The sequence below is a fragment of the Aulostomus chinensis genome, chromosome 5, assembly GCF_037954235.1.
Source record: "Aulostomus chinensis isolate RoL2024-O1b breed Wild chromosome 5, RoL_Achi_v1.0, whole genome shotgun sequence".
NCBI lineage: Eukaryota > Metazoa > Chordata > Actinopteri > Syngnathiformes > Aulostomidae > Aulostomus > Aulostomus chinensis.
Window position 1 is genome coordinate 1,260,211 of NC_141324.1, and position 13,370 is coordinate 1,273,580.

The 13,370-nt window shown below is 43.8% G+C and overlaps 1 protein-coding gene and 1 pseudogene across 3 annotated transcripts in view; both read left to right on the plus strand.

The window, feature by feature from the left end:
- The first annotated feature begins 1,126 nt into the window (after nucleotides 1-1,126).
- LOC147260835 (leucine-rich repeats and immunoglobulin-like domains protein 1) overlaps nucleotides 1,127-13,370 on the plus strand; it is a 39,549-nt gene continuing 27,305 nt past the window's right edge. For 2 of the 3 annotated variants that reach the window (XM_086205103.1, XM_086205104.1), the window contains exons 1-4: nucleotides 1,127-1,271; nucleotides 1,598-1,848; nucleotides 8,488-8,559; nucleotides 12,382-12,456. In XM_086205103.1, the coding sequence (XP_086061229.1) occupies nucleotides 1,248-1,271; nucleotides 1,598-1,848; nucleotides 8,488-8,559; nucleotides 12,382-12,456 (422 nt within the window). In that variant the 5' untranslated portion in view covers nucleotides 1,127-1,247. Of the gene's footprint in view, nucleotides 1,272-1,392; nucleotides 1,522-1,597; nucleotides 1,849-8,487; nucleotides 8,560-12,381; nucleotides 12,457-13,370 lie in introns of those variants that run through there. The other variant, XM_086205105.1, reaches the window with a different exon arrangement.
- On the plus strand, nucleotides 5,699-7,861 carry LOC147260836 (E3 SUMO-protein ligase ZBED1-like; annotated as a pseudogene).

Here is a 13,370-nt window from a genome sequence, read left to right on the forward strand (position 1 = left end):
TCTCAGCCGCTGCGGACAGCCCCCAATGCGCTTCACAGTATTTATGAAGTAATGGGCGATTACCTTGGGTTGCTGTTGGTTGTATATGGTTAATAGCTATGCCGTAGGGCTTTAGTTTATCAAATGAATCCATATGCCATAAGGCATTGGGACCTCTGCACGTCTACTGGTGGCGTCGGAGACTCCATGCTCGCCGGAGCTCGACTCCCTCTGGATCTAAAATCTTCATAATCACCCGCAGAGTTTCTTGGGAAACCACGAAACCTCTCAGAATGGCTCGCTGATGCATCCAGCAGTAACCCTGCCGGCGACCGGGTCCAGCCAGTTCTCCCTCCACAAACTCAACTACTTCATCCAAGAGCGTCTGGTTTTTTCTCTGGAAAAGATGCAATCTCTTGCATCTCCTCTTTAAAGTCCTGATACTCATGACTCTGTGACGCTGATGTGCCAAAAGATTCAGTGTCTCTTTGTTTGAGAAACCTAATCTGAAGTGCAACTTCACGAAATGCTCCACGTCCCTCATTTTAACTGTCCTCTACCGTCTCCTCCTCTGAAACAACAATGTGAATTCTGTTCTCGTAAAAATATGACTTTAATTTTCGTAAATTTATGACTTTTTCTCATAAATTTACGAGTTTAATCTCATAAATTTATGAGTTTATATTTTATGACTTTATTCTCATAAATTTACGAGTTTAATCTCATAAATTTATGAGTTTATATTTTATGACTTTATTCTCATAAATTTACGAGTTTAATCTCATAAATTTATGAGTTTATATTTTATGACTTTTTTCTCATAAATGTACGAGTTTAATCTCCTAATTTTACAAGTTTATAAATTACTTTTTCTCGCAAGTTTAAGACTTTTTTTCTCATAAATTTACGAGTTTATAATTTATGACTTTTTTCTCATAAATATACAAATTAAATCTCCTAATTTTACGAGTTTATAAAATTTCTTTTTTCTCATGAATTTATGACTTTTCTCAGAAATTTATGAGTTTAATCTCCTAATTTTACGAGTTTATAAAATTCCGACTTTTTTCTCGTAACTGTAGAACTCAAACTCGTAGTCTTACTACCTTAGTTTGGTTCTGAATGGCCCTAACCCGAACCCGAACCCTCCGGTAAAAGTCAGTGTCCAAGTCCTGCAGAAATGCAGTGACAAATCCAACTGTGCAGAGCGACGGTCACGCGCCAGTCCGCTCGAGGTGTTGAATGCTGCGCAGGCGCGTGCGGTGGGGATGCCTGGAGTGGCGCCACAGTCGGTAAGTAACGTTAACATTCCTGTGTCCGTAACATCGTTTGATAATTGTTTTTCAAGTAAACACGGTTTTATAGTTTCATGGATGAGGACTGAGGACATGTTGTCAACATTTCTGTCTCTGTTGGGTGACACTGTGAGGAGCTACATGCCTCATACACGCAACTAGCAGCTAACTTGCTAGCAGTGCAGAAGAAGTTGGACATGTTCTCACTGAGTAAAGATGCACCTGCAGAACGTCAAATGTTAACTAGGTATTTTTCTGAGTGCCGATGAGACTTCAATACACGCTGCCTCGTGCTAAAGTTATATCTCATTGTTTACCTGTAGGTCGGAGGAGCTCAACGGCGCCGCTGCGCAATTCGAACTGGATACAAAATGGCGGCGTCCCCGGGGCGATTTGGATACGTTTCTCCAAGGGTTTTTTATTTGATTTTGTCACTCGGACTGTTTATCAGTTCTGGGTTGAGCTCAGACGTCCCGTGTGCCCAGAACTGCACCTGCTACGGGGATTCAGTGGACTGCAGTGGTCTGGCGCTGACAGCTACGCCTCTGGACCTGCCAGTCTGGACGGTCTCCTTGTGAGTAGACTTTGAGGGGATGAAAAAAAAAAAAATCATATATAAAGTAGGTAATATCTGTTGTTATCCATTAGACTGAGCGTCCACTCCAGAATCCCGAGTTGTATGGTCTGTCACCTGCAGCAGCTCTTTTCCGTTCTTCTGAAGAACAGTACTGACAGGCTTCTCTGGAAGAGGTGGACTTGCCCACCTCACCATTATGCCTCCACTTGCACTTTTGACTCTAACACATCGGTAGACGTCCGTTTTCATCGGCAATCGTGCTGAAGCCTGACAGGCTAAATTAAAATGGTGAGATTTATGGTCCATGTCAACATCCTCTGATGCTGCCCTGCGTTCATGGCTTGGACCGTCAAGAATTTCAACATGTCCAACGCCAACTGCTGTCATAGAGACTTGTACAAGCTTTTTTTTTTTGCAGGCGCTCCATCCCAAGTAAAATTCACTTAGTGGCAGGAGAAGAGACTTGCTCAAGGGTGCATGGAGATGTTGTCATACACATTGAAGTTGAGTGGGAGCCAAGATTTAGTTACTTGAATATGAAATTCGTTCAGTCTCCCTCAAAAATGTTTGTGAGGTCACGAGCCGTTATTATACTCCTCACTTTCTAACGCGTTTCTAATTAATTCATTGGACAAGTTGTCTGTTTGCAATGTCGTGTCTTTCCACTGACTGAACAGTGTCAGCTGGTAAACAGCTGGATCCTCCAACATGGTAAAAAATAAACGTTTGCATTATTCAGTGAGATTTATGACGGCTATTGGCCGAATTCCACTCCCTTGCCAGCAGTGGCTCACAAAGTGGATTTCTTGTGAATCAGGCAGGATAAGATTGACACCAGACTGCCAGTTCATGGAGGAAGTGAGCCAATGTGGAGCAATTGTATGGTACATTGTCTCAGGTTTAGGGAATGTAGTTCTTATCAAGCGGAGTGACACAATTCATTTAGAGACGACACTGTTGTCTGTCCTCCTGATCGACTTTTTGTCTCATCAGATCCTGCCCTCTGGCAATCATGAATCTTCGGTGGCAATTGTGTACCAAATTGTCAGCATCTGTCAGTGTGTAACTGTGAACACGAGGTTAAAGAGCAAGACCCCTCTGGCTCCCATGTCCCTGAGTTTGGCAGTGTGTCTTCCCCTGGGAAGTGAGGAATGCAACTTTCAAAAAGTCTCTAAAAACATGGATAACAGCACTTGAACCTGGGGAGCCTCATTGCCATGAAGTACCACTTAGCCAAGTAGAACCAGGAGTACCACCCCAGCTTTGGCTTTGGCCTGGAAGCCGTCCTCGAGATCTTGTGTGGGTAGGGTTACCTGATCCGCTGTAGACCTGCTTCGGCGGAATCCAGCCTGTTTCCTTGGTAACTGGGAGTCGACTACTGGCTCAATTCGGCTGTGTATCATCCTCTCCAGGATTTTAAAAGGGACACACAACAGCGAGATTGGTCGGTAGGACTTAGGGTCATCTGCTGGTTTGTTGGGTTTCGGGAGAGCTATGACAGCGGCCCGTCGCCATGTCCTTGGGAGCTTGAACCACCGGAGGCATGCAGAGAAGAATGCACACAGCCAGGCAGATGTTATTTCGCTCTGGTGGATCACAAACTCTGGGTGAATGTTGTCGGGGCCTGGTGCCTTGCCTTGTTTAAGTTTGGCCATGGTGTCCCTGAGCTCAACTGGTGTGAAATCTCCTGATAGGTTGGTGTTGACACTGGCTGCCCTTGAGAGACTGGATACCTCGCATGACGTTGAGTGGGCAAATTCTTTGTCTGCGTCTGGGAAACGACCATTTTTCAGGAGTTGGGCTGCGATGGCATTTGCTGTCACAGGGCATTTGGGAGCCAGTGTACTTCTTCCTGAGAGTTGGTTTATGGTCTGCCACGCTTCACGGCTGGAATGGGTAAAGTCAATCGACTCAACGGCCTCTGTCCATCTAGCCCTACGGGTGGCGTCCAACTTCTCAAGCAGTGCCTTTGCTGTCGCATCCACTTCAGCTCTTGAGCTAGCCTGCTGGTGGGCTCGCAGGAGGTGGTTACACTCCTCATTCCAACCTGAGATGTAGTTTGCATTGTAACCTCGTGGTATGGTTTTCTTCGCTGCTCCTGTCAGCACTTCTCAGTAGGCTGCATATGCGGCATCTACATCACGAGTGTCTGGGTCCGGGAGGGTGGCGGATCTTCTCTCTGTCTCGACAGAAAATGCAAGCCAATTGGCCTTCCGGAAGTTCATTCTTTTGACAGGCTTCCCCGTGACCGGCTGCACCAGTGATGGCATTCTGATGACGGACGGTCGGTGGTGTGATCATGGGAACCTGTTGATGACCCTTCTTTCTGGCATCGGGTCATGACCGTGGAATACAGCAAAGGCAAGGTCTGGGTTGGTGAAGGTGTTCCATCTGGAGGAGTAGAAGCTTGGTGGTTCTTTGGGGTCAAACAGAAGGTGGGCGTTGGCGTTGGAGGCCCACTTGCTCAGCGTCTCCCCATCCGGTGTTGTGTGGGAATATCCCCAGTCAGTGTGCTGGCAGTTAAAGTCCCCGGCGTAGATGGCAGGTGCTGGGGCATTTGGGAGGGCCGATGTGGACAGTACAGATGGTGGGGGCTTGTACACGTTCACAACCGTTGTTGTCTGTATCCTTGTGGACAACCACTCAAGACTGGAGCCTGGTGGAGATTGGACTGTGGCTGTCCATGGGATGGCCGGCCGCCCTGATGTGAGCTTGCTCCCCCCCGGCCTCTTGCACCCTGGTCTGACGTGACGATTGGTTGGCGATATAAGTTTCATGAGGTGGTCTTGAACCGTATCTCATTAACTTGCTGGGGAGGCCGTGTGGAGGCTGTCGTCTTCGCCCCCTCGGTGGGAACAAGCGGCCATCTCTCGCCAAGCCTGCGAAAGATTCCTGGGCCGTCTCTCACGTCTGGAAAGAGGGATGGAGGGGTGGGAGGCTTCGGGCTCCCTTTGTCTCGCTAGCCTCAGCCCACCATGCAAACTCAAACACACTGCAGCCTCCTCTCTGCCAACAGGCTGTGTGCCAGCTAGGCAGGAGGTGTGTACATGTGTGTGTGTGTGTGTGTGGGGGGGGTAGGTGTCTGACAGAGATAGTCCTTATTTATGCTTGATATAAATTTGAATCATATGGTATGGGAAGCTCAACCTGAAATGCAGATGTGTATGTGCATGAGTCATTGTGTGTGTGCGTGCGCACACACACACACGCACACACACACACTTCCTCCTTACTCTCCTGCTCTGTGTTAGGGGTAACACTATACTACTGGACAAACCACTCTCTAATCAGCCTCTATTAGGGGTGGGCAGTACACCGGTGTCATAGTCATCACCGGTGTGGCATTGCGCCACGACATGGATTTTGCAATACCGTCAATACCGTGGTAAATCAATTGTGCGCTTTGAACGGCTGCATTTACATCAATAACAGCCTAATTCTAAATTAGGCTCTAAATTTTCTTCACTGATTGGAATACTATAGGCCTATCTTGTTGCAAATAAAAAAGTAAAACATATTCATATCAGCTTTGTATGCGGTAAAAGGGGAGTGGCCATTCAATTAGCGTAACGAGCACTTAACCTGGGTAATCAATAAGGAAACGACCGAGGAAACATCGTAAAGAAATATCGGGCCTATTATCTGAAAAGAAATGAGTGGAATGGAGACCGAGGCCGCTGGAGAGGAAACTCTCGTTCCAAAAAGAGGAGGCACCTCCGTTATTTGGAACTGGTTCGGTTTTAAATTATCCGACACGGAGCAAACATCGATAATATGCAAAGTTTGCCGCCGTGTTGTGACAGCAAAAGGTGGAAACACAAGCAACCTGTTCCATCATTTAAAAAACATGCACGCCCGTGAATATGAAAAGGCAACCCGAGCTAAAGCGAGCGCAAGTGGGACCAGCAGCACAAGCGGAGCACGTCCCAAGAATAAACAGCTGTCACTGCAGGCATCGTTTACTGCTGCGACCCCTTACGATAAGAGTAGTAAGAAATGGAAAGATGTAACTAGGGCAATTACGCTCTATATCGCAAAGGACATGGTGCCCATTCAAACCATAGAGAGAGATGGCTTCAGACATGTGGTTCACACTCTGGACTCAAGATACGAGCTGCCTGGTTGTAAATTTTTTAGCCAGAAGTGTCTACCAGAGCTGTACACGGAGGTACGGGACAGGGTAACGAGCGAAATTCGCCACCTTGAAGCCTACTCGGCCACAACGGATTTATGGTCCAGCCGGACGACTGAGCCATACATTAGCCTCACAATCCACTTCATCGACGATGACTGGAAGTTGCGCAGCAGATGCCTACAGACCGCCTTCTTCCCCGAAGACCACACCGGAGCAATAATTGCCTTAGGACTGAAGGATGCACTTTCTGCTTGGGGCTTGGATGAAGCACGTCTGGTGTGCATGACAACGGACAGCGGTGCAAATATGGTGCACGCTCTGGAAATAGATACATGGACGAGACTCGCATGTTTTGGACACAGACTGCACAACGCTATTGGTACGTTAGACTATCTAAACTTAACATTTCATATCCAGAAAATTTGTCAAGTCCTTTTCTGTTTGTATTTTAAAAAAGAAAACAAAAACAAATGTAAGGCCACCACATTAGTATTGTATTTATCATTGTTAGTATAGTAATATTTAGCCGTGATTCCTCTGGGGACCAGGTCAGAAAGTAAAAGGAAAAAAAAAACATCAACATGAGATTATATGAAAAATATTATTTGATAATATGTACTATATGTCTGTGTTTAAAATGAAAAAGCTGTACTATTTGTGGAGGAATGTAAAAAATATTGACCAACATACATACAATATGTAGGCCTATTAGATTTGTAATAGCCTAATATTCAGCGTGTCCATACAATAAATACTTATGCTGCTCGACAATTAATGGTTTATTAAGTTTTTCCAACTATGATAACCTACTTTTACACTTAATGCTAATATCTTTATTCATTCCCTTATTTCCCAGAGAGGAGTGTCCAACATGATCCTCGAGTTGCACGGGCCACAGGTATGTGCAAAAAAGTGGTTGGTACATTTTCCTACAGCTGGAAAAAGAAGAAGGCCCTGACTAGTGCACAGATAGAGCTGAACCTGCCCCCCCACAAGCTGGTCACAGAATCCCCAACAAGGTGGGGGTCTCGTGTCAAAATGATGGAAAGGGTGTTGGAGCAGGAGAAGGCCATCACTCAAGTCCTGGCAGCAGACCAAAAGTCACGTCACCTTCTACCCACCTAGCAAGACATTGAGGTGTTGGAGGCCATAACCAAAGCACTGAAGCCTCTGCAAGATTTTACAGATGCCCTGTCAGGAGAGGAGTCTGTTAGTGTCTCCTATGTTAAGCCAGTCCTCCATCTACTCAATTCAGACATTTTGAAGCCAGAAGAAGACAAAGCAGGACTCTGCGAGGACATCAAGAAGAGGGTCCTGGATTATTTGAATGAAAAATACAAAGATCCTGCCACTGACGAGCTGCACACCATGGCAACATTCCTGGACCCACGGTTCAAGACCACCTACATGTCACCTGAAAAGTTGGAGGAAGTGAGGAGCAGAGTAGCTACAGAAACCAAAGCTCTGGAGGATAAGACAGCCACAGATGCCTCTTCCACAGAGGACCAAAGCAAGAGGGAAACTAGCACTGCTCCTGCACAACTGAAAAAGCCCAAGAACAGCCTGGGCAGTTTCTTTAAAAAGTGTAGCAGTGCACCACCAAGGCAGCAGGGCATTGATGTGGAGTTAGATAGCTACCTGCTGATGGTGACGGCTGACAGTGACTCTGATCCACTGGAGTGGTGGCGTCTCCAATGTTCCCACTTCCCCCGCATTAGCCGCCTGGCAAAAAAATACTTACGCATCCCGGCCACAAGCTCACCCTCCGAGCGTGCATTCAGCACAGGGGGCAATATTGTAACAAGCTCCAGGGCATCACTGAAGCCAGAAAATGTTGATAGGCTGGTGTTCCTGGCAAAGAACTTGAATGTCTAGTTTCATCAGAGTTTGGATGAAGAGAGAGTTCGTTTTTGTGAAAAGTACACATTATTATCCTGTTCTTGTGTTATAATACTACAATACACAAATTTTTGTTTTGTTGCACACTGTTAAGAATGATTGTTAGGTTTTTTGCAAAATAAATATGTTGAGAATGCATAATACTCTCCCGTGTCTCTTTTTGATAAGGCTACCTTCCATTTACTTATTATATTATAGAAATATTAACTTTATTCACATAAAGGCACAAATGTACCAAAAAAAAGTTAATACCGTGATATGGTACCGTCACCGTTCAAAAAATGAAAAATACCGTGATATTAATTTTAGGTGGCAGCTATGAAATATACTGTTTGCCTAAAGTGCCAATTGACCCCTGTGGGTAATGTTTAGAAAGTGAGCCAGGAGGAAGAGACACTGTATCAGTTGTCGTGATCGGCTGTCCTTGAAGGCCGGCTGAATCGATGAACTGCTGTGTTTCCAAGCCTCCTTAAAGTGGATGGATGAGGCTGCGTGTCGCTGAAAAGTGCCTTTGACAAGTGCAATGAAAACAAACGTGGCACTATTTTTACTGTTAAATGCAGGAGTAGACATTGATGTATTCCCTTTTTCTCTGTTTTCAGAAATCTTGGCCGTAACAAGCTAGCTAACGTCAGCGTGGAAGCCTTCGCCAACCTTCCCAATTTACGAGAGCTGTAAGTATTCCCCTACAGTGTATACACACCACACTCCAAGTCACAGCGGTAAAAGAATGTGCGGCACTCTTCACTTGATGCTCAGCCACAATGTATAGGTTGAATAGCATTAGGATTTACGTCTCCATACTGATGACAGTTGTTGCCGGGGGCATTATTTTGGTTTTCTGTCCGTCCACCCTGTTCTCATGAATGCGACGTGTCAACGTGTGGGAATTTTTCTACTTCCGGCACAAACACGTACCTGAACTTGGGGTAACTAATAGGTTAAGATGATCAAATGGCACTGTTGTCTCACTAAAGTCATTTTGGACCATAACTCAAGATGTCATGAGCTGACTATGAGAAAGTGTCACTCAAATGTCTAATAGGATATAATTAGGATATAATTAGTGAGGTCAGTCCCAGTGTGATATCATCATATTCCGCCAAACATGTTTTGGCCTTTATTGGCAGCGGTAGAACTGCAAAGTGGCAATCTTAATGGCTCTCACTAAAGCTGCATGCTGCAAATGTGATAAAACAATGGTGTACCAGCAACAGACACCAGGAAATACTTCATTAGTTTATGGGACGTGATGTCAGTCATGTTGGACATCTGCTACAAAAAAGAAAAACAAGAAGTATATGACAAAACATCTGAGCGGTACATAAATCTAAGCCCTTTTTTACAATTCTTTGTGTTATGCATTGTTAAATTCAGCCTCCTAAAACATTTTCAGCCAGGTCTGTCCCATTACTACAGCTAAGCTATAAGCACTTATGTGTGTAGATGATTTTTAATTCAGTCTTTCAAGGGTTAGGTGGGAGTCTTGTCCATCCCAAGGCTCTGCCCCACATTTTTGTTTTTGCTTACACTTCAAGTCTGCTGAGTCTTGCTTTGTGACTGAAGTTGCTGCTCTCCGAACACGCTGCTCTCGCCACACACCACACGCTTGCCACTCTACTTCCTTGCAGCATCCCCGTATGTGTTGCCTTCAGCGAAGCCCGATTGAGAGTAAAGTGGCGGTTTTCTATAGTAAGCATCCCCTCCACCACCTGATACTGTGGCCACTGCTGGCCTTGTAAATATTTTATATGGTGAGGAGAGGACTTGGCTCGGTGTCACTCAGCACCAATGCACAAGACACATACACACACACATACACTCGCTAACTGGTGACACACACACTGGAGACATCTTCGTCCGGCTGGCCAGCCAGTCATACGCTCCTTGACATCTGTTTTACTTCGGTGTTGTTTTTGTTTTGTGAAAGGATGATTTGATATCTGCCGTGTGGCAGACATGACACGTGGGGTTATGAAATTGAGTTACACTGTTTGATTGAATTCATCCTTATGTGATGGAGCATGTGGAAAGGTCCCACCTGTCCCAGCATCTCTAGCTGAAAGTTTGTTTAGATGTTATAAGATTCAGGTCAAATTAAGAGTAGCTTTAGTTTGAACGAGACCTCTGCCTCGTCTGGTCACATAAAGTTGTTGACGGGTGTCACTGTTTCATTCTTTGTCATTAGAGTCCTACAGGGCTGACACATTTCTGTTGGTCAACCCAGAAGTTAATATCACCATGGGTTCCCCTTGGCCACAAGCTGGCTGCTTCCATGGATTGTAGGTCACTCTACAAAATAAGATGTCAAGTCTTCCAGGTTTATTCAGCAAGATTGTCACAAAAGAACACCACGTTAAGGATTTGGAAGTGTAAATGCAATCTTTACACAGCTGATGCTATGGCACAGATGGGTTATGTACTGCAGATGCATTACCCCAATGTCACCACAACTAACTTCCTGTTTTTGCAGTTTTTACTGTCTGCATCAACTCTCTGTGGACTGATTTAGCTAATAGTTAGCAGCTGCAGTTTTTTTTTTTTTAGAAATATGTCTTTATTATAAATTGTGCAAATAAACCATACAACTCAAATGTAGACAGATTTTACATATGCATTGTGTCTTAATTACATTTACACAACTTTTATACTTTACACCCCCCCCCCCCACCCCACCCCTCAAACCAGCACACGCAGTCTTAGTTCACAAACATAGTGGGATACTGTTAATAAACTAGAAAATACAATAGACATAGATACAGATATCAAAGTCTTTTCACAGCCTTCAACCTTCTTTCTTTGGTCTGGGAAGTACCTTCCAAAATATATTGGATATCCTCGGCCCAACATATTGGAAAAATGGAGTCCATACCTCGTAAAAAAGATCGATTTTGCCACGAGACCAATATGTTAAATAGTCCATCGGTAAAAGATCAAAAATTACCTTATGCCATTCTGAAACTGTGGGTGATTTGTTTGAGATCCATTTTAATAATATGGTTTTACGTGCAGCATAGGTCAACACATTCAACAATTTCTTCCTGTAGATATTCTTGATTCTCAAATGTGGTCTTCCTAACAGAAGGCATAGCGGATCCAAATCCAATTCTCCATCAAATACCAAATTCAACCTTGAAACAACCTTCCCCCAGAAATCCTGAATATGTACACAGGTCCACACAGTATGTAGAAAACTCCCCACCTCTGTACGACACTTCATACACAGAGCTGATTTCTTTGGGTCCATTTTATTTCTGAGTTGAGGCGATATTTGAAGACGATGTAACAACCGGAATTGTAATTCTTTTGTTCTGTTACATATGGATATGTTGTTAGCATTCTCCCATTTACTTGTCCGTGTATCCTCATCCATCACCACCCCAAGGTCCTGAGCCCACGTTTGTAGGATGTCATGATCTACTTTACAGGACTTAGAGAGGGCCTCATAGCAACGCCTCACTATAAACTTATTGTTATGTATTTTATCAAGTAGATGTTCAGTGGGTGACAGTTCCAAATTAAATCTGCACTCAGTTTGATTCTGAATAAAACTTCTCACTTGTAGGAACCTAAAAAAGTGTGTTTGGGGTAGTTTATATTTTAGTCTTAGTTGATCAAAAGACATCATTCTACCTCCTTCAAATAAGTCCTTTAAAGTTCTAATACCTGCCTTCTCCCATAAAGAAAAAACATTGTCCATCATTCCTGGGAGAAAATCTGAATTTTTCTGTATTGGGGTAATTGGTGATAAAACACCTATTCTCTTCTCCCATTTTTTTAATCATATCCCAAACCTTTAGTGTAGATTTGACAATAAAATTGTCCTCCACAATCTCCGAGTCTTTTCGGTTCAAAATAAAAGGGAGACTAGCTAGTGTTATTGGTTTTCCCAAATTGTATGTTTCAATATCTAACCAGACAAAGTTTGGGTCATTTCGTACCCAGTCTACCAAATACCGAAATTGAGAAGCCAACTGGTATAATTTGATGTTGGGGACTGCCATGCCTCCTTTATCTGATGGCAACTGTAACCTTGCTAACTTAAGTCGTGGTCTCTTATGGTTCCAGATATATGTCCTAAACCAGTTATTTATAAGTTTGATAGTGTTATTGTTTAGTAGGATGGGAATCATCTGAAATTGGTAAAGCAGTCTCGGCAAAATGTTCATTTTTATCAAGGAGATTCTTCCCAACATTGAGAGTGGTAGAGAGGCCCATCTATCCAAGTCATCATGGATGCGTTTAAGAAGAGGTTGGAAATTGGTTTTGTACATTTTTTGAAGCACGGGAGTGACAAATATACCTAGATAAACAAAGCCTTGTGTTGCCCATCGGAAAGGTGATAAACCAGGGGGAAGAGTGTGATGTGTTTGACCCAGTGGCATTGCCTCTGACTTATTAAAATTTATTTTGTTAAGTGCCACACCTCCTAACACAACATCATCTATTTTCCTCCAGGTCACAATAAACAACGACTGTGCCGTTGTCTCTTTCAGGTGGCTGAACCACAATGAGCTGACCTCCATACCAGATTTAGGACAGGCTGCTTCTGACATTGTATCACTCTACCTGTGAGTACTGCCATTCTTACTACTTCCTTAGCATGGTACCAGACTGATCTGGTTCTCTGTTACTGTGTTCTTAGGTCAGTGGCCTCTTTGAAATGTTCTTGAAATAGTCACATGACGTCTGTCGAGGATGCAAACTCTTTAGGTAACTCTGCATTAGCATTTGAGAGGCTGCGAAATGTAAAGTGACGAATGTGACCGATTATATGAAAATGTATTAAAAAAAACCTCAAAATTCCACTTGAGCTCTATTGGCATGAGTATGGAGTTCTGTCTTGAGCGATTAGCATGCTGTCAAGTAAATAACTCATCGTATTAGCTGGCTGTGGGGACTGCCTGCTTTGGCATCTCACTGGATATTTACTGCCCTATGTGGAAGGGTGTGTGTGTTCTGTGTTTGTCACAAATGTGAGCCCAGTACTCCATCAACAGCACATCAAGTTTTACATTGCCGAAAGTAAATTTTGATGGAAAATGGCAGTTTTTGGATGTTTTACATGCTGCAGTTTGGAAGGTAGTGAATTGATTCCTTAATTTTTGTGACCGTAATCATAAATGTGAAGTTCTTGAAGTGTAGATGATACACCAGATTCTTCTGAGTCAGAGCTTATTTTTCATTCAACACTTAAAGTATTAAAGTAGTCAATGTTATCCATACACAGATATTTTTTTTGTATTACTGAAGAATGTCTTTAGGAATGCAAGCCAGTGAAAGGCTGTCCCAGGAAGACCAAAATAGTCTCGGAGATGAATGTCAAAGTCCCGGAGCTGTTAGATTACATGGAATAAGATCCTATCAGCTTTTATTGGATATTTAAGATTCAACAGTCAGAAGTACAACCATGTCAGTTTTCCATCTGTTGAATGGGCTGGCGATTTCCAGAGTGCCACATTGTTTTCCTGTCTCACCAGTGAAC